The sequence below is a fragment of the Cavia porcellus genome, unplaced genomic scaffold (assembly GCF_034190915.1).
Source record: "Cavia porcellus strain 051 isolate PalLab524CR breed Dunkin Hartley unplaced genomic scaffold, mCavPor4.1 scaffold_9, whole genome shotgun sequence".
Lineage (NCBI taxonomy): Eukaryota > Metazoa > Chordata > Mammalia > Rodentia > Caviidae > Cavia > Cavia porcellus.
The window spans coordinates 78986186-79013886 of NW_026947492.1; the positions used below are offsets into that span (position 1 = coordinate 78986186).

The 27701-nt window shown below is 47.4% G+C and overlaps 1 protein-coding gene across 9 annotated transcripts in view; it reads left to right on the forward strand.

Annotated features, from left to right (window-relative positions):
- The window catches only part of Bdnf (brain derived neurotrophic factor), a 48688-nt gene that overhangs the window by 6494 nt on the left and 14493 nt on the right, over positions 1-27701 (forward strand). The window contains exon 1 of one of the 9 annotated variants that reach the window (XM_063256760.1): positions 13356-13496. The exons of 7 other annotated variants lie outside the window; for them this stretch is intronic. Coding sequence is in view for 1 of the 2 variants with exons in the window: in XM_003465009.5 (XP_003465057.3) it covers positions 14167-14496 (330 nt within the window). In the remaining variant the exon portion in view is untranslated. Of the gene's footprint in view, positions 1-13355; positions 13497-14124; positions 14497-27701 lie in introns of those variants that run through there. One more of the 9 variants, XM_003465009.5, reaches the window with a different exon arrangement.

Sequence of the window (27701 nt, forward strand, 5' to 3'; positions counted from 1 at the left end):
TTGAGACTCTGTAACTTAGTGTTAGACTCTAAGCTCCGACTTTTAAGTGCAATGACCTGCGTTTGGGTCTGGACATCTGGCCAGAAGCACATGTCGGGCTAAGGCTTCTGGAGGAAACACAAGGACTGGGGCCCTTATTTACCCTCATTCCTAGACAGACAGGGGCTTCTGGACTCCCACCTTCTCAACAGAACACATGCGGGGAGCTAATTAAAAACCTGACTTCAAGCTTCATTCCAAACTAGTTGTCAGCAGCTGGAAAAGTCAGTCACGCCCAGGGGGTGACCCAGAAGGCACCCTCAGAAGTGAACTCTCACCGCCTTTTGCACTACAGACCCCAGATGTGAAAGCCAGAGGCTTGGGGTGTCTCTTGGTGAGAAGCAGAGCTTAAGGGACTGTAACCCTCAGTGATGTACAATTTTAGATGCTACCAATTTTTAACATGGGAAAAAAAGTCAAACGAATGGATTGGAACCCTGATAGAAGAAAGCTAAGTGTTGAAGCTGTCAGGCTTTTTTTAAAATTTTTATTGTGTATTTGTGTGGCTGGTTAGTTCGCTCTGTGGTACTAGGGATTGAGTTGGGGCCTCCCGCATGGTAGGCAAGCACTGTTCCATGAGTGACACCCCTAACTCTTTTTAGTTTTCATTTTGAGACTCCCATCTCAGACTAAAGTTGCCTATGCTGGCCTCGAACTTGCCATCCTCCAGTCTCACCTCCCAGGTAGCTTGGGCTGCAGATGTGATCACCATGCCCAGCTGAATCTCCAGCCTTCTTCACAATGATGAGGACAAAAGTTTACACAGGACCACCAGCCTCACACTTCTGCAGACTTATTTTCATAGGGCGTGGTGTGGTGCAAGACTTCTACCAAATTCCATGCCCTTTTCCTAGGACAGGCACAAGTTCAAATTTCTCTTTAAAGCCAGATATGTTCATTCTGCAATTGTGTGGTTCTCATGAATAAAGCCTTCTATGCACACAGTCATAGCACATTGTTGATGGCCCATGCAGGAGCTACACGGGAGGAGGCAGGTAACCCCAGGGCTCCAGAAGATGTATGGGTACTCTGACATCCAAGAATGCTATAGATCTGTCCTTAGCTAACTCAGCCTGGTGGAGATAATTAAGAAAAAAATGTGGGTGTAGAAGAAGGCAAGCCATTCCTTGGGATTGGATTGCTGCTGTAGTTCAAAAACAATTGGGACAGCCACCCACGCTGGGCATGACTGCCCTTTGATGAGACAGCTATTGACTTTTATAAGGATGCCATATTTAGAATAACTTCTGATGCACTGGGGATGACAGACATCATTCTTGATTTCTATTTTGGACAAATGGCAAACTCTACTCCAGTGTATTAATTTCAAAAGGAAAAGAGCCCTTTAAAGTCTAGTTTCTAAAAACCAGGTCTTCAGCCACATGCGACCTCTGCACGTAACTGGTAGGAGCTGCTAAGAAACCTGTCACTCAGGGGAGACGTTTTCCCCAGGTGGTGGCACTTTTCTAGACCACTACAGGAAGCTGAAAATCCTTTGCCAAAGTTTGAATCCCTGAGTGAATGTTAAGGGTGCTGCAAGACCTTCATACACCACAAAGGGAGGTCCCACAGCCGCTCTTCACAGCAGAAGAAAGTACTAGCTGCAGGATTATGTCACGAGGAAAGCCTGAGGGTGTTGCCCCTACTCGCCCACCACGCCAGAAGGAGCCCACACTGGTTTATCTCCAGTGGTCCAAGCATGGCTTCTTATCTAAATGGGCACTGCACGAGGTCCCTCACACACCCAGGCCTGCAGGACAGGGCAAGGGGACCAGGGAATGGAGAAGACAGGGAGATGTGTGGAGCAAGTGACAGAGACATGGAAAGGGAATCAAAGCTAAGATCACACCAGGGCGCCTGTGTCCTCTCCAGATCTCTTAAGACCCATCATCCCTGGAGCCTGAGTGCTACCTCCCAATCCCCTGCCCTTGGCAGGAAGGTGATTTCCCCAGTCTTGGCCTTCGGGCTTCATTCTGAGCCTCTTTCTTTTGAACCACTTCAGTAGTCAGCATCTGAGAACTAGCCCCTGTCACTGTCCTTCAACACCCACTCAACAACAGAATTTGTGGCACACATCCCTCGGGCAGCCTGGAAACCCTTGCAAATTCTTCTCAACATAGTCCCTCTCCCTTCCCCCCACACTTATTCCCCCACCTCCTAGGAACCGAGTCCAGGACCACATGCACCCTAGGCAAATGCTTTCCCGCTTCAGCCTTTAAAAAATTCTGTTTTGAGACAGAGCCTCACTAATGTACTCATGCTGGCCTTGAACTTGTTTTCTGCCTGCCTCTTCCTCCCAAGTAGCAGGGATTATAGGTGTGCACCATCACAGCTGGTTTTAGAATATTTCTTAATGAATAAAATTAAAAGCACTATATAAAGTTACATAGGAAGTCAATTACATTGGCATACAGTTATAAAATATCTTTAAAATAGTGTTTTGTACAGTATACTTGTATATGTATTTTATGCATATAATAAGATATAGCGGCAAAAGAAGTACTTAACATTTGAAGGATGATAAGTACCAATGTATTTCATTTTGAGACAGGGTCTCACATGGTTCCTTGAACTCATTATGTAGCTCAGGCTGATCTCGAACATGGTGATCCTCCTGCCTCAGCCTTCTGAGTGCTGGGAGTAGAGACGTGGGCCACCACACCCAAGCCTGTGCACTGATGTGTCTTGAGATACTCATAAAACTAGCATGTGACATGAAAGTGTCTGGCTTCTGTTGATAAGGGAGCCTGCAGATTCTGCTGGATAACATTTCCCACACACGTGTGACCACAGAAGACCTGTCGGGGGGCCTTACTGACGTAGTGTAGATTCAGAAATGTTAATTTAGCCAACCTCAACATTTCTCATTTGGTTTTCCTTCCTGGCAAAGGAAAATAGCATTGAAGGGGGAAAAAAAACAACTTCTAAAATTTACTTTGCCCTTAGACAAGCTGCAAAGTGGAGCAAGGATCAAATGATGGGGTGGCGAGGGGGTGGTGGGCACCCTCCCAGGACTGAGCCTCCTACTCCCTTCCGTGTTGGCAGGTCAGCCTACTGCCCCAATACCCAGCACGCCTTTGAAAAAGGAAGTTCACACTCTGACATGAACCGGGACACACTGCTCAGATACCTGTGCTACCCTCAGACGGTCCAGACTCTCCAGTCACATGCTACCTGCACTGTGGGAACCTCTGTGTGAACTGTGATGAGGACAGAGAGCATCTACCTTGTGTTTATCCACGGCTGAGTTATTTGCTTTGCATTGGGTATACATTAGTTCTTGGAGAGAGGTTATAGTCCAGTAGTATAAACAAGGAAGCCAAGAGCTCAGGGAATTTCAGTAACCTACCCAAACACAGTGAGTGTTAGTGGAGAAACTGAACTTCAAACCGAAAGCTATCAAAGTCCATAGTAAAACCCAGCACCCGTAGGTATCAGCTCCCACCCAGGTGTGACTTGCCTCCCCATTTTCAGACAGTTTACACAAATATTTTATTTTGTTTTAGTTGTTTTTTGTTTTTGTTTTTTCCCTTGAACTCACTACATAGCCCAGGATGGCCTCAAACTCATAGCAACTGTTCTGCCTCTGCCTCCTGAGTGCGGGGATGACAGGCACACCCTACTCCCTCCAGTCACGGATTCTCTTAGGAGATCTTCACTGTACCCTTTGAGGTGGTGGGCAGAATGAATGTCAGCAGCCACACATTTCTGTAGAATCGTTTTGAATTTTTGCTGATAAAATACTTTCAAGTTGCTTATGGTCATCTATTTCTTCTGAAGCTCAGTCTTTACAGTCAGAAAATGGAAGTGATACTTAGGTTGTTAGGGTCAAGTAAAATAATTATAATACTACGGTGAGTACTTTACAATTAGCAAGGCTAATAAGTGAACTAAAACCTACATCTATCTGTCTCATGCCAAAGCTCTTTTAATTCTTAAACTAATCTGCAAATACCTATTTTATCTTAGTAGCTGTTACTGTACTCTCCTGCCTCAGCCTGGTGAGACAGAGAGTTTTCCAGAAACAAGAATCTACTTACTCAGAAGGAAATTGAATCCAGAACTCCTCACCTGCACTCCATGCCCTTTACCTACTTTAGTTTATTGCCCAGTGGAGAATGGCTGACTCCTTCCTTAACTTGTTTAGGGCAGTTTCAAGTTAGTTGACTTCTGAGACTTATTGAGTAAGAGGCGTTACAAATTGTTTAGATTAGGACTTGGTGTGTTTAGAAGTCATTTCATAAGTTTGCCTTTCCTGAGTCCTGCTGGCTGCGGCACTGCAGATGCTGCTATGAGAAAAGCCCTTTCAGAGACCCACAGTGGACCACAAACCCCCAGAGCTAACGTGTTGTTTACAGAGACACAGGAGAAGAGAATGGGCGGGCAAGGTCTTAAACGTAACTGCAAGGCTCACAGACCCTGCGGGGGACTGAAATGTTTATTGGCTTTCCTTGTGCAATCCCAAGTTCTGCCTCCCAGGCTGCACTCCAAACTTGGGGCTTCCCTGGCACACAGCTCACCTGGGAGGATGCCGGGAATTGGTACGTGTGTCCTGTGTCCCCTACACAACTCAGAATTCAGGGCACTAATCTAGACGCGTAGCTCGGTGACAGTGTAGGTAAAGGAGTCGTGCGTCCACTTGGGGATCCTTCCGCTATGTTTCATCCATCCTTCTGCTAGGAAGCCACTGCTGGGAAGAGGTGGTTTAAAGGAAGGGGTGCATGCATGCCAGCAAATCTTAGCTATCACAAGCTGGTGGTCTTTACAGAAGTGCTACAGTCATGTGAGGAATCCAAGATACAGAGTTTAGGACAGACCTCCTCCGCTGGCCTGACTAACCAGCAAAAACACCATGCACTCATGCTGTGTTTGGAAACCAGCCCACAGAAGTGCAGGAGCTCAAGGGACATTTTGATGTGTGGAGAATTCCATCTACAACCTGGTCAGAGATAACTAAGTAATGTAATAACCAGAAGAGGATGAATGCTTACTGCAGCTTGAAGCACGGATATAGGGGAGTAATCACACGAATTCCCAGTGCAGTTACCCAGTGATGAACAGTTCCTGTGAAAACGGCCGGATGTAATGCAGAAGTCCTGGTTCATGGGTTTCTCCGATGGTACTGAAATCACCTAGCCTGTCCCAGCATGGTCCACATGCAGGCCAGCTTTGGTGGCTGTGGCTTACTGCCCACGAACCTCAGTTTACTGATTGGCCAACTGAAGTGGTCTGTGGTAAAAATCTGTCAGTTTGTCCAGGATCACTTACATGATGCTCACAGTATTACAGAACCGGCTGGGGCTATGGAGCAGCTTTTCCAGGTCCCAGGGCTACAAAGCGGCAGATTGGAAATCAGGACTGGGTGCTTTGTTCTGCACTCTGGGCCTTAAACACGTTATCACAGAATGATGGTCTTTTCTTGGTTTCCTAATAACTAACACAAAAGGAAACCAGGAATAGTTGCCTGTGAAAGATTATGTTGATTTACAAAATAAAGTGTTTTGTGTAGAATACCTTAATTATTAGAATGTCAACCTGATGGCCACATAGTAGCAGGATGCTAATAAAATTAACTTCGATTAGTTTCAAATGGTGGGACAAAACCACGCAGTCTTGAAATTTCAACTCTCGAAGTCACTTGGCGATCAGTGAGACACGGGCTTAGTCAAGGTAAGTGGAAGCTGGGGCTTCCGGCTCCATCACACTACTGTGTGTCAGAGCCCTTCACTCGCTTCTCTTCCTAGAGATGTAACCTCAGCTTCACGTCATTTTCTGTGTTTAAATTCTTGGAGATCCCTTCCAAACACCAGCAAAAATTTCTGTCTGCTAAAATGGTCAAGATATAAGAGGATAACTCTAAAACTATGTTGAGATCCTCAGTCCTTGAAAGGCTAGTCTTTTTCCCATTTAAAATTTGAATCTACATCCTTTTCCCAAAAATGACCCTCATGGCTATTTTTTGTTCTTTAATTCTGTTTCTCCCCCTCTCTGGCACTGGGGACCAATCTCAGGGGCAGCTACCACCGAGCCACACTCCCAGATCTTTGAATCTTTGTTTTGAAATACGTATGGTCTCACTAAATTTCCCAGGCTAGGGCTGGGCATCCTCCTGCCTCAGCCACCTGAGTGGCTGAGACTACAGCTACACACCATGGCACTTGGCTATAATTGTTTTGGTGACTTTTATTATTAAATATCATCCTAGAGTTGTGCTCTAATAAACATCAATTAACTGTAAGGAGAATTAGATATTTTATAAATCCTTCTTAGAAATAGAGACCAAAATCATATAAGTAACTATGAATTTCCAAAAACACAATTAAAAATTTAGAAAAAATAGGCAATAATCAAGTATATGTCAAACTTTGTATTTTTTAGATAAATTGGCATGATTTAGATAAATTGGTTAACATGATTGTCTTTTGTGCAACTTGACCTACTTTTACTCACTTTAGTTAATTTTTGTGTGTAGTCAAGATAGAAGGCAATGGAAATTTGGCTTGCAAATTAGCTCTAACATGATCTACAGCCATGCTCTGGTTGTAATGCTATAAGAACACGTTTATCACGTAAGATCAATAGTTTAAGCCAGGATGCAGTCTGAGGGAAGGCAACAAGCAAAGCAAAACCAGCTTAGGTCCTTTATTCCAGGAAGCTTTTATTAAAACGATCAGTGGATGTGATCAGGTGCTTGGTTCATTCCTTGGAAGCCTCAGACAACCTCGTCCAGGACAGCAACACAGGACTCTGGATGCCAAACGCTCTCCTGCGCTGGGGAGATACGAAATTTGCGGGGAAAGGAAGTTTTGGGCCTTCGTTTTCCCTTTCAGCCTGGAGGCTCTCTTGAGAAAAGAGGACTGCAGTCTGAGTTTGTGTCCCGAAAATAATTTGTATCACAACATCAACATCTGAATTCAAAAACTGAGTAGTCAGATACTAGTCCTGTCCTTGGACACACACACACACACACACACACACACACACACACACACACACACAGGTGCGCGCACACACATAGTGCCTTCTCTTTCAGGTCACTGAGACTATGGCCCAACTGGCAGAAAAATTAGTTTGTAACATTTACCAAAAAAATCAAGTAAGGACCTCAGAACTTAAATGGATGGTTTTGTTGATCCTCATTCATTCTCCTTTCCTTTTGTCTCTCTCTCCAACTTTAAGGACACATTTTATTTGCCCTTTGCATTTACTCACATCTGGATTACTTTCTTTGATGGAGCTAGACTTACCGCTTCCTGGGGTCCCTCAGGAGCCAGCTAAGGTTTCTGGGGTGCTGATTGTGTAAACCCTCTCAGAGTTCCACTTGGACCACGGCGTCCCTTGACTATTTCTCAAAGGGACATTATGAACAGGAAGGAAATGTCCTCTCCGACCCAGGTCCTTTCTGGAATGCTGACTGCATTCCTCATCTGGCTTAATTTCTTCTTGGGTCAATCAGACGGATTTTATAGTCGCCACTGAACATGCCCTAAAGAGGCAACCAATAGTAGGAATAGAGTTTCTGATGGTCTCTTGCTTTGTAGCTGGGCTATAGAGACTTAGAACGCTCCAAACAATCATAATGGAGAAAAACCTAATGTGTGAAATGCTCAGTGCAACTTAATTCTATGTATCATGCAGGATTGATGTGATTCTCATTTGTGGGACTCCACTTAGTTTTATCCACTTTATTCTGAGTTTTGTTTGCAGACAAAATAAAAAGGTTCAGTTTAGGAGGAAGGGAAGACAGGTATAAAGTGATACAGCATTTCACAGATGTGACCTAAGAGAATTATACCAAAACTCTTAGGAGTGTGGCAATACTAATAAAACAGCCACAACTTGGCACAGTAAGCAAAGAACAGAAACATGCCACGTCCAGAGGCAATTTGGGGAGGAGGAAAACTAAATATCCTTCTCAAGATCTGCATCTTTGGGGGAGCAAAGGGCTAAGCATGAAAGACAGAAACCAGGACAGGAGACAGAGCTTTGATATGAAGGCTCACTTTCGCTTGCACACCACGCCTGTCTGCACTGTGTGGGGTGGTGGTAGGGGTATCAATCTGACTCAGTCTCCCCTGTCGTTTGTGCTGACAGCTGCGTTCAGATAATTCATGACACCCGTGTTTCCTGCGCGCTGGAGCATTTCACACACATGTCTGCTTTGGGCTTCGCATCTTCAGAAGGGTATGGGGCCTTGGAGGAGGCCAGGCAGACCCAGGGAACGATTAATAGCCTGGGAGTTGGGGTTCAGGAAGAAGCTGAGAGGTCAGATCTCTGGCGATGAGGAAAGGCTGAGCAGTTTCTCAGTGAGCCGAGGCAGTGTGGAAGCATTTGTGCTCCATCTTCAGGAAGATCAGCTCAGACAAGACCTGAGCAGCAACAAGAACACAAAGGCAGAAACTTCCAGGAACTAGCATGGCTGGATTCTAGACAGCCACCAGAAGCAGGATGTCTGCAAAGGCAGGCCTACTGGCGGTGAGGACTAGGAGCTCGTGCCTTAACGTCCCTTCCAGGCCCAGTGTTTTGAAGTCCACCTAACCATAGTCAGAGCAATCATTTGCCTCAAACAAAAGCATACACGTTCCATTTGCTCTTCCCCATGCCCTCTATCCTTTCTTTATCCTTCATCCGCCTTTTGAAAACACTGTGCACAGAGAATGCCACTGTACGCCCCCGCCGCCCCCAGGATGCCCCTACCTTTCAGGAGCAAGGTTTTCCGCTACTGCTGAAACTCTGGTCACCAGGCTCATCCTCACGGTCATCTTTCGATGCAGGACACCAAAGCAAAATCGACAACAAACATCTCCCAGCCTTAACTATTTCACTTGTGGCCCAGTGGATTAGAACTCAGTTGATGGCTTAGAACATGAACTCCCAGAGAACAAGAATGACTTATATTTATCTACCTGTATCACAGCCCACTAGGTAGTGCCAGTGAGGTGATGGGTCTCAGTGGGCTTCAGGCAGTCCAATGAGGGTAACTATAAGATACAGGGAGCTGGACATGGTGGCTCACATTTATAATCTCAGCCCTCGGGAGGCTGAGGCAGGAGGATGGTTGAGATTTCGAGAGCAGCCTAGGTTACAAAGTGAGCTCAAGACCGGCCTGAACTGCACAGCGAGACCCTGTCACAAAAAGACAAAAAAAAAAAAAAAAAAAAAAAGATGCAGGAAACAGAAAGGAACCTGAAGTTAGACAGTGTGGACTGTCACATTTCCAAATGGTCCTATGCTCCAGGCACAGTGACAGCCCTTGCCTGTGACCTGCACCTGGCCCTGGTGCTTGTGTCTGGGTCCAGTTGCACTTTATACCCCAGTTCTTCATCAAAAAGGATTCAGGAAAGGCACTGTGCAGACTCGTGTATCAGAACCACACAAAACAGCCCACATTCTTAGAGTCATGCTGTTAACATGACTTCAGAAGTGCGATTATTTTTCCTAAATTACTTTTTCATTGTGTGTAAAATTTAGCAAGCATCTCCCTCTCCGGTATCATCTCACAATCTAACATGGTTGAGTCTCAAAAACAAGGTTCCTATACAAAGCCCGGAACCCTCCAGCAAACTGGCTAATTCCTTTCACTGATCTTCCAATCTACAAGCAGCTACCAAGGCCAGCTCTCACCACTCCTGGGCCCCTGCAATCCCGCACCCCTTTCCCATGCTGATGGAAACCTTTCAGGAGTAGTCAGCTGACTCCTTGCGGTTAATAGTTAAATGTTCCCCGGGAAAATCTGGTAACTTGGGGTGCAACCGAGTTGACTGTGGCTCTCAGATGTTTGGGGGCCTAGGTTCGGCTTCAAAACTTCCTAACAAATTCTGCTGTTTTCCTGGAATGAGCTGAGCATTATTCCCAAACAGAGTTGGGGTCAGTCTTGAGTTCTCTTGTTCCAATATTCCACATCTGGGCTCTTGAAAACTGTGGTCACTCGCTCTCTCTGCCACCAATGCCCTCTCCAGGTCCTGCTTCCCTAACAGTGGTGACCAATCTGGTCCCATGTGAGTCTGGCCCAGGGCTGCTCTTGAGGTCCTAAGCAGCTCCCAGAGAAGTACTTCCCCAGGAATAGGGAACGTATCCTCTCAAAGTCTTCGTCAGGCAGGCCATATTCAGTGGTTACAAGGATTCGGGATGGCAGGGTTTGAGCCCGGATTGGGCCTTTGAAGTTATCCTGCTGGAATCTGAAAACATCTTGTCATTCTAGTTGGCCCAGGAGTTTGCCTAGAAAAGTTGTTACTTTTCTAGGATCATGGCTTACTCCAGGCTTCTGCAGCGTTTGAGGGCAGTTTATTTGCAACTAGATGAGGTTTGGGAGGTTTTTTTTGGAAAAGAAAGTGAAGGCAGGAGTAACTAGGAAACTTAGGCAAACATAATTAAACATACAATGCTTATACTCAGAGGAGAACTGACCTCCGCCAATTAAAATTATTAATAGAAAAAGATGTCACTGTCAAATCTGAGCCCACTGCCTTCGTTACCACTTGGGTAATGAGCACTAGTTTATATTTCCTGATGAGAGTGGATGGTAAGTCACATTTCTCCCCAGTTCTGTCCTCCAGGAATATCTGGTCAGGATAGTATTAGATCAGAACTAAAAGACAAAGACTGATCCAGAGTTGATGTTAAGCCTCACAAAGTAAAATAAGCAGCACTTTCTTTTCAAGCTATGAAGCTTTTCCTTTAGTGATAGAAAAATACCCATATCCTAAGTTTTGCTGCTAACCTGTTATGTCACAGATCAGTCTTGAAGACGAATCAGAAAGGAATGTTGTATGTTCTCAGCATCACCTCTGATCACAAGAAGAAGATAATTTTTCAAAAAGTATGATCTTGGACCACCCAAACCCTCCAGATCACCTAAACCAAACGAATGAAAACTTCAGAATACTATGCAAGGAACTGCATTTAGTTCACCCTGGCTTCACAGTTTTGAATGAAAGTTGTGTTTCTAAGGCACAAGAGAGGGCACTGTCTTATCTCCTCCTGCTTTGGGAACCTATAATCACAAATCGGAAAGCTGTGGAGTGCCGAGGAGCCTTAAGAGGTCCGATCATCAGGTCCTTCTCAGTTGGCCTTTGATCTTTGCTTATTTGTTCATATCCCTGCCTTTCCTGTCTGTCTCTTCCTCAGCAAAACTGCACCACTCACTGGAAAGGGAAGACACAAATTTGTTTATATAATGTCAGGGGAGATCGGCAATCAGATTGGCCACAGGCCTGCCCAATCAGAGTCTGCAAATAAGAATGGGTCTCCCTTCTGCAGAAATGCTGGTCTGGCCTGGGAATTGAGCAGGTGAAACACTACCAGTAACTTCTAGGCTGAGCTGCACTGAGCAAGCTAACAAAGATCCTGCATCTTTTCCTGCCAAGGGTTTTCTCAGGAAAGAAGCAAACTGCAAAGGAGCTTGAAAGTTGGAGAGCATGGCTGCCAGGAACTGAGATGTTTTGTTAGAAGTTTGAGGGAGGATTTCTCTAGTCCTTTATAAAGCAATCCAGCCATTTGCAAAATTTACCATACTTGCTTTTTAAATCGCATGGCAATATTAAGAGAAAGTGTGGGTGCATTCAGCCTGCAGCCTGGGAAGCATGACACAGGGCGGTGGGGGAGGCCGAGTCCAACTCGGTGCCAGGCTGGTTGTTGTCCTTCACTGCTCTCTGCTTATTTCACACGCCCCAGATATCCCACAGCCTGCCGTGCCGTTTGCATGGTGGGTAGCCTGTACTGATCCTGTGTCCCTTCAGGCTGACAGAGGCGCAAAACTAACTGTGTGGCACTCTAAGAATACGCATAGATTTGAATAACTTGACTGTTTAGCCCAGCAATTTGCAAAGGCTCAGAATGATCACACATCCTGTTAACACTTCCAAATAACACATGGCTCTGTTTATAGAAGGGGAGAGAGCCCAGGCAGGGGTATCTGGTGAGATTTCCAAGTTTACTGAAGTCCAGTCTTTGGCACTTAACTGTGTGAGCTTGGGTAAGTTACCTCGTGACTGGAGTCTCAGTTCTGTCTCTAGTATTTAGATGCTTTAACATCTAAAGTGTTAGTGAAATCATTTCACTTCTGCCCTTAGGTAGGTGGAACCCAGTATGTAACAGTGTCATCTATTCTGTTCAATGGCACATTCCCGGTAACCACAAGAATGTCCAGGAAAGCAAACTGTTTATAAATCCTTCCCTTTAGCAAAATCAATGCTGGAGTGTTTAGGGAAAGTCTGAGGGCAATGACCAGTCTTAGCATTAGTATGTATGCATAATACTGCTTAGGGTGCTTGGGGGGTGGGGTCCCTGTCCCCATCTGTGTCCTCTGAGACCCTGTTTCACAAAGTGTGGATTCAGGTTGCCTGTTTCCAAACTGAGGTGGGGGCTGGGGGCCCTTATTAAAATGCTAATTTCTGGAGCTGCCCCAGTCTCACTGCTACACAATTTCACCAGGAGGAACATTCATTTTAACACTCATGGTGATGATTTTATGCTTCCAGAAGGTCCGGGGATTCTCTGTGAAGCGCTGCTTTTTTGTTCTTTATGGTTAAATTCAAGGTCTTTCCCAGAGCTCATAAACTGCTGGAACCAACTGAGAGCATCGGGCTCTAAAGCAGATACCCAGGTTGACAGTTGACAGAATTGTCCAGAGGCTAATTGAAAATAGACCTTTGGCCCCTAGCACTCTAAGTTCTCTCCTGGAGTCTAAAGACCCCTCCTGCTCGGTGGGGGTGGGGACAGAAAGGCTTAATGTGCTCCTTCCCCATTCCCCAGGCCCGTCCCATTCTGCTTAAAAGCTGATTTTTAAACATGCATTTATTTATTTATTTATTTTTGTCCAGCCTCATTATTAAAAGGCTTGGCTTCTGTGTGTACGTTTGCTAGGGTTTGAAATAAAAACATCTGCAAAAGCATGCACTGCCCGGGAACGGAACTCTTCTAATAAAAGATGGATCATTTTCAATGCGCTGGATTCTGATTCTGGTAATTCGTGCACCGAGTGTCTATTTCGAGGCAGCGGAGGTATCAGATGACAGCGAGCGTCAGGGCACCGTGGGGCCCTCTCGCGGACTCCCACCCACTTTCCCATTCACCGCCGCGAGCGCCGCTCCCCCCCCCCCCGCCCCGGGTTGCCTGAGACCTCCCTGCCTCGGCAGAGCTCACATGGAGCTCTGCACTGGAGGGGTGCGCGTATCACCTCTGCCACGCAATTTCCACTATCAATAATTTAACTTCGCCGCTGCAGCCCAGAAGGAGTACAGACCGGGCTCCGCTCCGGAGACCCGCCCCCATTCTGCTTTTTTTTCTTTTTTCTTTTCATTCTTGCTTGCTTTTTTTTTTTTTTTTTTTTTTTTTTTTTTTTTTTTTTTTGTTAACTAAAAGGAAGGTGAAAAATACTCAAGAGTCTGGGAGTTTGGGGTCCAAGTCTTCCCGGCGCCGCTGCCTTGATGTTTACTTTGACAAGTCGAGGCTGAAAGGTGGGTTCCCGGGTTCCTCCCTGCGCGCTCCTGGGCTCTGGCTCCGCGAGGTCTGGCACGCGCGGTTCCTGCAGGAGAGGACGCGGGGTAACGCGAGCCGGGGCCGCTCATCAATAATCCACGCGGGGCTCGGGCGGGCCGGGCCGGGGCCGCGCCAGTGGTGCGTGGCTGCGCGTCTGCGCGCGGGCGCTGCTGGGTGCGGGAAGGTGTGTCCGCGCTCCGGGAATCGCGCCCTCCCGGAATTTGGGTGCAGGGTGGGGACGCGAAGAGTTGTACTGCGCGAGGGGAGCGAGGCAGGGCGCAGCGGATTCGCGCTAGCTTCCTGCGCACTGCTGGGGGGCGCTGGGGGAAGCAGGATTACCGGGATCCGCGCACGACCACCTCTCCAAGCCCCCAGCGCGTCCCGCCCCTGGGATCGCAGGGATCACGGGACGAGCTCCGAGGACGCGAGTGGGGACGGACAGTACGCGCGCGCGCGCTCGCAGGGACTCCCCTGGGACACCCTACCCCCCTCCGCTCTCCCTCCACACACTCTGACTGAGCTCAGGCGTGGAAAAGCGCGGCGTTCCCTTTAAGCTGCGCCCCGCACGGGTCTCGGGGGCGCGGGCGAGCGGGGAGGGGCGGGGGGCGGCGCCGCGGACCAATGGGGGCGCACGCGAAGAGCTAAAGGATGTCCGCGCCGGGCGCCGCGCGCAAGCTGGAGCTCCGGGTCCTCGCTGTCGCTGCCTCAGCCTCTGCCACTGACGCTGCCGCCGCCGCGCCGGGGCGCACCCGCCCGCCTCGGCCGTCCCGCGCACCCAGGGGCGCCTCGGACTCGCGGGCGGCGCGGAGGAACAGAGCCGCCACCGCCTGCACCCGGGGACCCGCGGATGAGATCCTCGCGCCCCAGCGGCCGCCTGGGCTGTGGGGCCGACGGGGAAGTCGCGCACCGCGGGGCCGGGATCGGGACGACGATGTGACCCCACGGTCAGGGACCCGAGAGCGCGGCGTGGACCCCGAGGTAGGGGCGCTGCGCAGCCAAGTTGGGAAGCGCTGAGTTGTGTGTGGGGGGGGGCAGAGCTCTGCCTTTCTCCTGGCCTGGGGACAGGGGTACAGAGTCGTTCCTGCTTTCACCGTGCAGCTCGCCCAGAAGGGGGACCCCGACACCGGAGCCAAAAGAGACGAGAAACCCCCAGTCGTTCTGGGGATCCCCGAAACGCTCCCGCGTTGTCCGAGGAGGCCCCTGGGGGGGACTCGGCACTAGCTGCCGGGGTGGCCAGGGAGCCCCCAACTATGCGCCCGATCGCGGGGTGCGGAGCGGGCTGGGGAGTGTTGTCCGAGCCTCTGCCCACTTCCCCTCTCCAGCCTGGGCCATGCCCCTAGCTCACCTGTGTCCCCTGGAGTGGGGACGAAAGCGGACTCAGATCAGAGCCAGCCTGGAGAACTTGGGGTGCAACCCTGCTTCCTAGACCCGACAGGCTGTATAAACCCCGGGACAGGCGTCACCCCTCCCAACTCCGAGGAGGAGGAAAAAGTTTTGGGGAACGGGTGGGGTGGCCTGAGTAGGCTTAGTTTCTCGGGGTACAGTGCCGGAAAGAAGAGTGGGGCGCGGAGCTGCGCCTGGAAAGAACCGCCCGTGGTCGGGGTTTTGTGCCCAGGGTGTGGGGAGAGGAGTAACTATAGACCGGGGCATACTTGGGGGGACACAGGCTGTGGGGCGACCTGGAGGCGCGGTGGGAGGCGCGCTGGGGTGCAGCCGGGAGCGGAGCTGAAGAGAGCTGGGGACGCGGCTGCTGCGAAGGCACAGGGTGCCCTCTGCCGGCCCTGCCGACCAGAGCAGCCGCTGGGGAGCTGGGGGCGGGGCCGGGCCTGCGGTCCCGGGGAGACGGAGGGAGGGACTTGTTGCGTGGTGCGTGGTGCGTGCCGCTGACCGGCAGGGTGGCGCGTGCGGCTAGACGCCGTGGACTCTGACTGGTCGTGCTTCTGGGGCTCGGATGCGGAAAGTTTTCCACGCGCTTGGGAGGCATTGCCTAGGTGACAGCTAGGGCTCCCTGAGCCTATTTTAGGGTCCCCTGGTTATCTTGAAAAGCGGATGCCTCAAGGTCGACTGCAAGCAGTGAACATATTCTGACAAGAATGCAGGAATGTTCTTGGCCAGAAGCACAGAAAAACATATTTCTGTGTGCTTATTAATCTTTCTAGTACAGTTATCTGTTCAAGCAAAACCTACATAATTGGGAATGTTGTTTTTTTAACTGCATATTAAAAGTGCTGTGCTATTAAATGAGATGCCCCCCCCCCGAAAAAACCTGGCTCAATTTCTTGGAAAATATTCCATCTCGCTTTATTTTTATACAAAATCGATTTTTATATGCCAGTTTTCATATGGTCAGAAGCCATTTTGGCTTTACAACTTGGTATGCATTTTTTAACATTTTATTTTATTGAGGTATAAGGATGGGTTTAATTCAGATGAACAGGGGAGCCTCCAATGTTTGCCTCGTGCAATATGGATTTTATTGGTTGCAGGCTGCTGGGAACATGACAGGAACACTTCCCCTGTGGCAAATAATAGACCGCCTTGCACTCTGAGATCAATCTCACAAAGTTTAGCTAAGCATCATCACTACTTTCTGTCCCCTAATTTCGCAGGTGGTCTTTGCTCAGACTTCATTTTTCTTTTTATAAGTTTACCTTGAACTAGCCGCAGAGGTAAGAGACAGGAAGAAGATAGATGCTGAAATGGCACCCGCGTCCTTCCTGGAATTTGAGACACATTGGTTATCATTACTGGAATCCCAGGACCATAAAGTCCTTGTCTTTTTTTTTTTTTTTTCTTGTCTTTTTTTCTACTTTGTTTTGTAAAATGTGATAAAAGTTGGTAAATATAGACCAGTAGTAAGTGTTAGGACATGGAAACCATTATGTATATAGAACTATTTTAAGTTATTACAGAATGTTTTCTATTTATAAATGATAGAAGCAGAAATGGTTTCCAGATAAACAAGGCTTTGGTACATGTTTTGAAGCATTAGAACATTGCAGACACACTTCGACATCACATTTTTTTAAAAGCAAAACAACAAGAATTAATTTTTCACATACCTTTGGGTTGTTTCATAGTCCATTCAGAGCTGAATGAGTAACTAGAAATCTAGTTTGTTCTAAGGTGATATTTCAGGGCACTTAAGGGGGCAGTGCGTCCGTGTTTGTATATGCAGATAATAAAGCTGTTAGGAATTCTGCCTCAGGATGTGCAAGTAACTTTTACTTGCAAGGAAGGGGTTGGAGGACAGTGATTAGTGGCCCCCACGCCGGCATCACCCCGGAACATGGACTCAATGGTTCAGTCTTGAAGTGGACCCAGGGGAGCAGAAGGTGGTGGGATATTGCTGCTTCATTCTGACTCTCCAGGAGGCAAAGCATGAACATGTAAATGTAGACTTCTGAAATCTTCACTCTAAGTCCTTGGTTTCCTGTTTAAAAGGTGGCACCGTTAGAATGTAAGCTATTTCCCTCTTCCTGGAATCTTTGAAGAGTCCCAGCTTTTTAATAGTCAAAATGTGAATGATTGATAATCTCATTTCTTTCAAATATAAATAGCTCTTGCTTGTAGCTTAGTGCAGAGAGCATAGGAACATACCCCGCTGAGAGTATAGCTTGGAGCTGTTTACATTTCTTATATTTGTCTTTTAAAATCTGTAAGCCAGAGTCCCTCCTCCTGTCTGTCTCTGTGTCTCTCCATCTCTGTGTCTCTCTGTCTCTCCCTTTCTCATTGAGGCAGTGAACTAGGGAAGTGGAACACAGATTTGAGCTTCCGTATAGACTTAATCTGCAACTAAACATTCAGAAAATTGAAAATGTACACTGTGGAAAACTCATGTCCAGGGAACTCATTAACATTTTAAGAGTTTGGAAGTTAGACCCGGAGTGGAGGCACCATTTCAGCCTTCCGGAATGAAACCAGAAAGCCTGGAGACTCGGCCCTGGGTGTCTTGCAGGAAGACACTCCCTGGCAGAGAGCCCCGTCCTGCTGATTTATTTGACTGGCCAAAACCCCACTTCCCCCGTGGAGGGTTTCTGTTTGTGCGAGGGGCCCCGCTAGCCAGTGCAAGTGGCTCTTTAATAGGGTAATTGTTCACTTGTCTCAGCTTGTTTTCAAACAGTTGCTCTGAGGCACTCCGAGTGCACTGATTGCAGAGCTGCTCCCTAATTGAAGGGCTCTCAGCCTCCTCTGCAGCCATTCAGCTCCCTACGGGCTCCGCGCCCTCAAGCTGAGAATCGCGTGTTACAGAGGACTCCAGGAGGGAATTCTGCAGAATTCTAGGTTTAAAATGCTGGCTGATGTTCAGTGGAGGAAGAAATCATTTGAAGAAGACGCACGTTAATTTACACTGTGGTAAATTATCCTGATTCTGATGAATAAGGTGCACAGATGGTTTCCAAAGTGAGCGAGTGAGCGAGCTTTCAGGTTACACCCTGCCTCTGTTTCCTGGGCTTCATAGGGAGGAACACCGAGGAACAGTAATCACTGTTGGAAAATGAGATCCGTGTGGCATTTGCATGTGGGTTTTAACCCTAGGAAGCATTATGAAGGAGCTGGTATTTTTACAAGTCCTGAAAGAACCCTTTTAGAAGACCACTTAGAATTACTTAATCCTGAATCATGCTTTGCAGAGGTGTATCACTGGATTGCCACAATACTTGGAAAAGTCATGGACCAGGTTATTGAATATATAGATCATGATCGACAGCTGCGAAAGGATGAAGTTAACTGATACTTGGCATTAGAAAACTGCTGGGGAGGAGGAAGTGGTCCAAGAGGTGGCAGATAGAAAAGCTGTGGTCGCCATGGAAGTTCCCACGCGCCAGGGTAGATACTGGGACACTGGTGCTCTCGCTGAGGGACCAGGCTGGCCAGGGCCTCATTGTCCTGAGTTCTCGCCTCAACTTCAAGAAGGTAGGGGGTAACCCAGTGATTGGGGGGCAACAGCATAGATTTACCAGCTTCACTGATAACCGTCATAAAGCAGAAATTTATCCCAAAGAGTAATGACCATTATACAGTTTCCCAAAACGTTCACTGGGAAGAACTTTGCAATGGTTGTCATGGTAGTAACACCCTGATTTTGAAAGTTCACGGAACCTAATATCTTTTTTTGTCCCCCTAGTATCTTTGACATGGGCTTTCTCCTGGGTCACTTTCGCCTGACCGCCACTGTATGAGTCCCTTCTGTGTTTCTGACCTGCCTCTGGACTGTTGGAGGAGGAGGACAAGAGGGTTCTTAATTCTAAGACAGTGAGGAAACATACAGTTGCATGACCAAAAAAAAAAAAAAGGCCCCGAATTTCACACTGGTTTATTAAACTGAAACCTGGAATACACCTTGTCACTTGGTAATGTATGGAATTATGATTTATATAATAGAAATTTGAAGAAAATAAAGTTTTCAACGAAGTCAAAGAACTCATTAGAAATTGAAGTAATAGCGCCACCTAGGGAACAGGATCTCTTGCCTGACAGGCCTGGTGGCTGTTTCCCCAGGAACCTTTCTGCAGGATTGGGGTTACTGGGATTTCTTGCCACTTGTGCCGCCTTGGTGTTAGTGGGTGGGGTGGGATGGGAGAAGGGGGCATCTACAATTGTGCATGAAACTTTAAAACAAGTGGATGCACCACTTGGAATCTGTGCTGTGCCCTTTGGGTGTTACCCTTGGTAACGTAGTAGCCAAATGGGGAATGGCTGCCAGGAGCCCAGACCTCAGCCTCCTTTTTAACATTCATTATTTTCAAGGGTATGTACTCCCTGCACGGAGTACAAAGGTTCTGATTTTATTCATTTGCCACGGGCAATTCATTGCACTTTCTCAGATACAATAACACCAAATAAATGGAGTAGAAGGGCCTTTAAGAATGCCTTTGATCACTGGTCTAATTTTAACTTTAATGATTTAAGAAGACCTCAGAATCTAATGCAGGGTCAAATATGGAGCAAGATTTTAAGCACCCCCAAAATTGTAAAAAAAAAGCGAACTTCACTGACGGGGAAAGGAACCCTAAGGAGTGGGACTGGCTGAAATCGTGCATTGGAGCCAGCATCAAGAAAACAGTGATGGAACCAGGAACTGATAATTACAAATTGGCTTCAAGTGCTTGGATGGCAAAATTTGTATTTAGTTTGCTTTCATGTGTGCCCGCAGTGGCATCCAGAGAAGGATGGTGGCAAGGGACACACATTGGCACCTCGTGCCCATAAGATTCTGGCTTGCGATATTCACAGTGAAGAAGCTTTGTGGAAACATATTTAATTGTTTCGCTGGTATTAAGGCAGAAATGGAAGGGACTAGGTTTAATTCCCGCCCGCATCACTACTCTAGTCATGTAGTGAGCCTGGGTTCTGAAAGCTTTTATGCATAATTTGATTCCCTCCTGAAATCCTGTTTGGGACTTCTGAAATGGTAGAGTTGATTTAGACACATTTGCGGGTGGATTTTCTTTGAAATGTCTTCAGGTTTTTTTGGATGCCAGAGGAGATGCCAGTTCCGGTGTTTCGTGGACTGAAATGTAGTGTATCGTGTTCGTGTCAGTTTCTGGCAAGCAGAGAAAAATAGCTTTACAATCAAGGAAGTTGTTCCCTGTTGTGCTTGATGTCATCCATAGCAGTCAGGCACAGGAAACTTCTCTGCAAAAAAAGTGCAGGGGTGGGAGGAGGGACAGGGCTCATTCAGTCAGGTTTGGGCTGCATGGGGTTTAGTTTGGGAGCTGCTACCGAAAGCCATTGTATTTTCCCTGGCCACCTTCTGCCTTTACAAACTGAAACTGTGCCCAGCTTAAAATGCATCCCCCCAAAAAACCATGTTCCCCATCTTTTCACAGCTCACTTACTACCTACATGTGTTTTCAAACATGGATGAGTTTCTTTTACATGGCATAGATCTCAAGGTTGAGGCATTTGCAGTCACTGGACTGGAGAGAGACACTTGGCCTCCCTGCCCTGGCTGGACCAGGCTCCGAGGTGCTGTCTCTTAGCAACGTGGATGTGGCTTTGTGGGACATGGCTGTGCAGAGAAGAATGGGAATTGACCTGGGCCTATGGACAGATAGAAAGAAAACCTGGATGTCTCCAATAACCGCGGGTCCCCTGTAGGCAGCGGGGTGTCCAGGGCCCCTAACCCAGCTCCTGGAGTTGAGGCTGGTGGAAAAGCTGGAGATTCTCCTCCGATTCACTATGAAGCTGGGAGGTGATTTTGCTGAAGTACGTGATACAAGAATCTTGTTTGTGTATCCAGTAAATATGACAAGAACGCTGCACCACAGTTTGGCAGCATTGACTCAGAAATATGTAACCTCTCTCTGAACAAGGAGGTAAACCACACAAATGTGAATCTCAACAAAACCAAAGCAGACCACAGGGGCAGGAAGTGCTGATGGGTCCCCTTGCTTCTAATTCCAAACCTATAGCTGCATTCTATGTGTTCTCCCCCACTGCTGGGCCAGGCCATCAGGAGAGGCAGTGAATCAAGGGACAGAAGCTTTCTTTTTGCTTTTTGAAATGAACTCAGAGGGACAGAAACATAGCAACTTGCCTCTAAATTAGTGTTGTAAGTGTAAAAATAGAAGCAAGCACTACTGGGCACTTTTTCCCCAAACCGCATCTTATACGGGATGCCAGCACTTAAAGCAAAGCCAAGCTGTACTGGTGTGGTTGAACTCCAGGTGAGAACATTGTGGCTTTGTTCCGGGAACCTCAATTTTGGCCTTGAAGAGACCCCTGGATCCTCCGCTCTGTAAAACCTTATTGGGAAATTCATTGTCCTAGATCAAGAGGCACAGGAGGGAGCCCAAAGCCAAGAAAACCTTCGGTCTGTCCTCTTTCCCTCTCCCATGAGAGTCTCTGGAGCATTGGTTTTACAGTGTCCACAGGATGGTTGCCTCGTAAGACAGAGTTTTCTTTAAAAATACTTGAGATCTTTTTCCCCACCATGTACTTTTTAGAAATAATCATGTATGGTGATTGAGAAACAGTACAGGCTGGCCTTATCAGAATTTTTAAAATGCTGTGTTAGAATAACAGATTTTTCTGGTGTCCACAGCACTGAAAGTATCTTTTGGCAAACAGTGTAGCATGAGCTGCTGCAGGGTCTCTTGATCATCCGTCAGGCAGTCTCTTGTATAAAACTGAGGTGATGCCATCCAGCACCTCCTCGAGCCCTAGAGAGGTCAAGGAGACTTTCGAAAGCAGGGATTGGTCCTAGGCCCAAACTCAGTTTGCTTGTTGTACTAAGCTTCTTACATGGCTTTACTGTTGGAGTCGTGTGTAGAGAGATCGCACTCTTCAATAGTAATCTTGTCCAAAGTGTAGTATTCCCCATCCTAAAAAATGTGTTCGCTTATCTCATTTCCTGTGATGCTACAAACCAATTGAAAAGATTGGGCAGCCAGGATTTATAACAGAGAAAGGAACAGAGGTTTGGAGCTAAATAGTGACCCAGAATGTGGAAGGGTAGAACCAGAGCAAAGACCATACTTCCGACACTTCTCTAACCCCACTCGGCTGTGTACACCGGCCCCTGTGATACTCAGGTGTGACACCGTACCTTCCCCGTAGTGTGTTCATGGGAGGGTACGTGATAGCTGCAGGCGGGTAAGGTTCCCTGGCCTGGTGTCACTTTGTACTGTACAGTACAGTACAGAGATGGGCCCTTTTGGGGTATTGACAAGAACAGCTATAGGACAGAAAAGATGTTTATGCTAATGAATTTTAAAGTTTAGCTTGGTTGCTTTTTTTACCACCCCTTGAAAAGAGGATTTTCTTTTATTTGTTGAGCTTCTTAGCTATGGTTATCCTGAGGGTAGAAGGTTAGGTAAAGGAACCGTTGGAGGTGCCAATAAAGTAGAGCTCACAGTGTCCTGGTTCTGAGCGTGATAGTCATCAGAGTTACACTGAAAATTATATATATATATATATATATATATATATATATATATATATATATATATGCAAAGGATACAAAGTCCTAGTCCTTGAGATTGGATCTTAGTTTTGGATGGGCACGGGAATATGCAGGATTTCAGCACTTCCACAAGTGGCTCAGATGTTTGGGAAAGTCTGAGAATTGCTGAAGTAGAAGCCAAATAAACTGAGTATCGTGTGATCTAGAGAATCCCATCATTTACTTCATTGTTCAAATACTTGGATTAGAGCATGCTTACGAAGGATTTGTAGGCTTGTAAATAATCAGTCAGGGGTGCTGAGAAGGGAAGCCTGTCGGAGATTCCTGTAACTGTACAGAAACTGCCTACTCAGAAGCTTCCATGTGGGAGCAGAGGCCCGGGGGCTGACACTCCTGAGCCCAGGGTACGCTGAGTCCAGACTGGCATCTCCTAGGCCCGTGACCTTGGGCAAGTTACTTTGACGCCCTGGGCCTCTGCCTCCCAATAGGGCAGGGCAAGGGGGCCCATGTGTTAATTGTGCAAATGTTCCAGAACAGCACTTGGCAGAGCCACTCTTTATTAATAGCACTTTCTGATCCCCAAAGAACACTTTTAATGACTTATAATCAAGACCATAAAGAGCTTCCATAGTATGTTCCACCACTAAATTTGCTTCACTTTATAGCAAAGTTGATAAGTCCATGACTGTTTTGCCGTAACTTGCCAAGCCTAGTTTGTTTATTAATGACATTTCCTTCCTTCTAACTGTCCAAATCCTACTCATATTTGAATACCCAGCTGGAATTCCTCTTCCTCTAGAAAGACTCTTTCCCATGGTGAACCTGCTGGACGCGGGGGTTTCTGTGACTCTGTGTCTCACACCATACAGTAAATCGTATGAGCAGCTGTCTCATTGCTAAGCCATTGTTGCTTGTCTCTGACAGTTTTTGTGCTAGGAGCTTCAGATACAATGTCCTAGTCTAGAGAAGTGTTCTAGAATGTTTTACCCAGGATGGTCTGACTTCAAAGAAACATTTCCTAAGGAGAAGCATGGGTAAAGATGCAAAGGCTCTGAGAAAGCTGCAGTATAGGGACAGAGTGGCCCAACGTGGCCACAGACAGACCGCCCCAGCCTGAAGTCCAGGCCGCTCAATTCATGGACACGAGGTCCTGGAGAGCACTGTTCCACTCAGCCGCTGCTGCCTTCTTGGTGGAGACAGACTTGAGGCATCACTCATGGTCTCTGGGTTCCGAGCTGGCTCCCTGGGTGTGGGCTCTGGTCCTCTCTGGGCGCTGTGACATTGCACTTCCCTTGTGCTTATTCCATGCCTCACAAATGCTTTGCTTCAGGGAGGTGAGGAAAGCCCCCTGGGCTCTCTGTGATTAGTGTAGCATTGCCGGCCATGCAGCCAGAGATCTGCTTTCCAGATGACTGCACATGTGGGCACAGGAAGGGCTTTTTGGGGGGGGGGGCTGCCATTTCAAAGAATGCTTTTTCATTCAGCCCCTAAATTTGGGGAGAAAGGTCTTCTGGGGAACATTCCCAGAAGTGTTTGAAGTTTCCGTCTGCTCTTTACTTGTGTGTGTGGCAGGCACAGGGCTCCAACAACCATATTCATCTCGCTCAACACAATCTCAGGGCGAGGTGCAGCCGGTTCCCCTGCAGCTGTCTGCCTGAGTCCCAGTGGATGTCTGTCTGCAGCCCCTAGGACTGTTACCACCACACAGATGTCCCGTCTTGTCCTGGATTCTTGCATAGGAGTGTTCCAGAGACCAAGGTCACTGAAGTGCGGGACATTGCTATCAAAAATGAAGCCACTGAGTTAAACATGTTTTAGAAATCGGTTACTTTAAATTTTTCAGTGGTGGTTTATTTACATGAATAAAAATCAAAGTATAATTACACAGAACTTCATCTAGAAGTCTTGTTCTGCTTGGGTCCCCCTACCCAGTGCTCACCAGCTGTAACTGAGAGTCATGTTGTACTTGTTCCTGATGAGACTTTTACATTATGTTTATCAGAAATGCTGGTATAAATATTGTTTTCCTCCACTGTTTAAACAAAAGGCAGTATACTTTGTACACACCACTCAACACCTTTTCCATGTCACTTACTGATGTATTCCATTCTAGTATGTTCTAGTATGTTCCATTCAAGGAACATTCTCCTTGACAGTTGTGTGAATTCTATTCAAAGTGTGTACTATGATTTTCTCCTTTTCTGTAGCTGGATCTGGGCTCTTTCTAGTATTCTTGCTAATGTACACCTTTTTGTAATTAATCATCTTGTGTATGTATATGTAATGTTGCACGTGTACATGTAGATCTTTGGGCTTATTCTCATAAATGGAGTGGCTGGGTCAGCAGGGAGAGTTGCCCATCATCCTGTAGAGGACCTCGGGTGTTAGTAACCCACCCACACTGCGTGTTCCTCCATGGATTTGTAGACCAGCATTTCTGGTCTACAAGGGTTAAACTTCAAGTACAGACCCAGCGTTCACCTTGTTCCTAGCTTGTGTTCCAGTGCAGGTAACACCTCACCCCAGACATGGGCTTATGCCAGCCCTCATGAGCACAGGGTCTGCAGAATTTCCTGTAGCGGAAAGTCGAGCATACAGTCACTGTTCACATAAATAGCAACATGGGCTCCAAAGAGCACAGTGGTGGTGACTGGAACAGAGGGTGAAATTGCTCCTCTGCAGTGCATGGCACACCAGGCCCTTGGTGCCCTCTTCTCGGCTGTTTGCTTTGTTTCCACGGACTGAGTTCAAGATGTGCATATCCAGTTGCGGAGGAATCTTGCCAAGCTCAGAGCTTTCATATCCAATAGATGCTCTTTGGAGAAATCATACTGCATATCTCCCAAGATTTGCGATTAAATAATTGGTATTTTATAAGATAAATTAGAACTGTCAGGTGACGGCATCAACATGAGACTGTGGTGCAGAATCGCTAAACTTTTCCTCTAAGCTGTTGGGCAGCTGTCTGCACTTTGCAGATCGGGAAATGTGAAGCATTGTGGGTCAGGACCTAGGCAGCGTCTCCATGTTTTGAAGAACATGTGTTCCAGATCATCCTCGAGTCGTTCTTTACCATTCTCGCTGGGAAGATCTGTGTTTCCTGAAGGCACAGTGCTCCATGTAGCGGGGAAAATGCCTCCCTTCAGTTCCACTGCATGAGAAGGACAAGTGGAGCCTGGCACGGCAGTTCTTTAATGTCCACACGGACTTTAAAAATAGAAGTTTTGATAAGGCCACTTTCCTACCTCTCTCTAGAAGTACTTGGAGAGTCACAGTGGTGACTGTGTTGGGTCACCTCACGGATCATGCCTAGGCAGAGGGTGGCCTGCCACCACCCTGCAGGACAGTCCTGGCCTCCCACAGGCTTGCTGTGTGCCGTGGACAGAGGCGGCTTTGCAGATGACACTGGTGCAGGCTTCCCCAACAGTTGTCTCCAGCTGTGTCCCCAGGCTCCTTCCAAGCTGCTTCTCCACAGCCTACTCTCCTACAGGGACTGACGGCGGCCAGAAGTAGGACGTTCGGTCCTGTGTGCCGCCCATCACGGTTGTGATCTAACCCACCGATGCACACTGGCCATGTCAGCCCACGTGTGTGTTTGCATCCCTTCAGTCTGACTGCGGGTTTCTTATTTCTGTCATTTATGCCAAGTGCGTAACCTGGGAACCTGTCAATGGGAGGTACTGCATCCCAGGACCCCAGTTCTTCAGGCTGTTTGCATGTGACAGCTGCTGTGGCCCAGTTCCTGAGCGTCTGCTCCTCTCCCCTGCCCACGACGTTTCTCCTGCTGGCTTTGGTCTTTACTGATTAAACAACTCCTCAAAGATATGTTTGCGATTACCTCGCTAGAGCTTTCTTTTTACTCACATGGCAGCCCGTTTGCTCATTCGTGGAGACTGTGACAGAGGTCTCATGTAGGTGGCATAGCCTACCAGACCTCTGGACAGAGAGGGGATTCAATTCAGTGTTCAAAAGAAAGATTTTATGTCCCAGGTGCAGCGATTTGGGTCTTGGCACTTGGCATTTGGGTCTCCATTGAAGTCACCCTTACTCGAGGGGAGTTGATGCTGGATATTCGGTAGCTATGGTTGTTGGTATGAAATGCATGTGGTTCTGTTCCTGCACCCAAAGGGATCTCAGGGGAAATGTTCTGACATCTCTGACAAATTACTTCCACGCGCTGGCTTGACACTCCTTGGCCCTATTAAGTATGCGTGTACAGTCCGTACCTTGAGGGAATAAATCCATGTCAGAAAGAGGAAGTAAAAAACATCAGGGAAATAGCCGACCTCTGTGGAATTTGTTGGTAAATAAGCTGCTTATCACAGGGGGCTTTGCTTAAATAGATGAGCTGGTACCTAGGTACTGCAGGGTATTTTGGCTCTGTAAACCTCTCTTAAAAGAAGAGACCATGTCTGCATCTGACCCTGTATGGAAATGCAGCCTGGGTGCATATCCTACCTCTACCTCATGGGCTGGGTGGTCTGGGGAAATTTGCTGAACCTCTTTGAGCCTCTGTTTCCTTAGCTGTCAATGGTGGACAGTTAGGTTGCCTGCTTCATAGTTAATGAATGTCAGCTCTTGGGGGTCATTTCTAATACAAAGAGAACTGGTGTTACATTTATGCAGCTTCCCGCAATGCCTTCCAATTACTAGCCCCTTCCATATACACACGAGCAGTACTGTTTCCATTTACAGTCACAAAATGAAAATGCGTTCCCGGTCCCAAGGCTTAGCTCATCCACATTGGTGGTTGGGTTTGCATGGTGTCTGCTTGGTGAGAAGCAGTAGAGACAGAGTTCTTGCCATCCTGATTCTCCGGTAGCTTCAGCAATGAATGTCCCCATATAGATGCATGTGGTTTCAGAGCTGTGAGTAGATCCTCCAAATAGATCTTTTGCCATCTAGCTGATGATATTTGCCTGGTATTTTAGAGTATCATGGAGCACAGCTGGTTTCTGTTCCACAGAGCTCAGAAATTGCCTTTGCATGAACAGCGACTCCTTAGACGATGGAATGCTGGGCTAGGGTAGTGGACAGAGGAACGAATCCAGTTGTTCTTCATCCTGCATTAAGCTACCGAGCACTTTCCCTTACTCCACAATGCATCATTGACAGAAACTGTGGAGTCGGATTTAGAAATAACCTGCAGGACAGCTGGATGCACGAACCTCCAGTTTTCTCTATGTGTGCATGTTCATCTTTGCAGAAGCTCAGCACAGTGGCTGCTGCCGACAGTTTCCTTGTCCACACACACCCAGGGTCTGCCCATGAG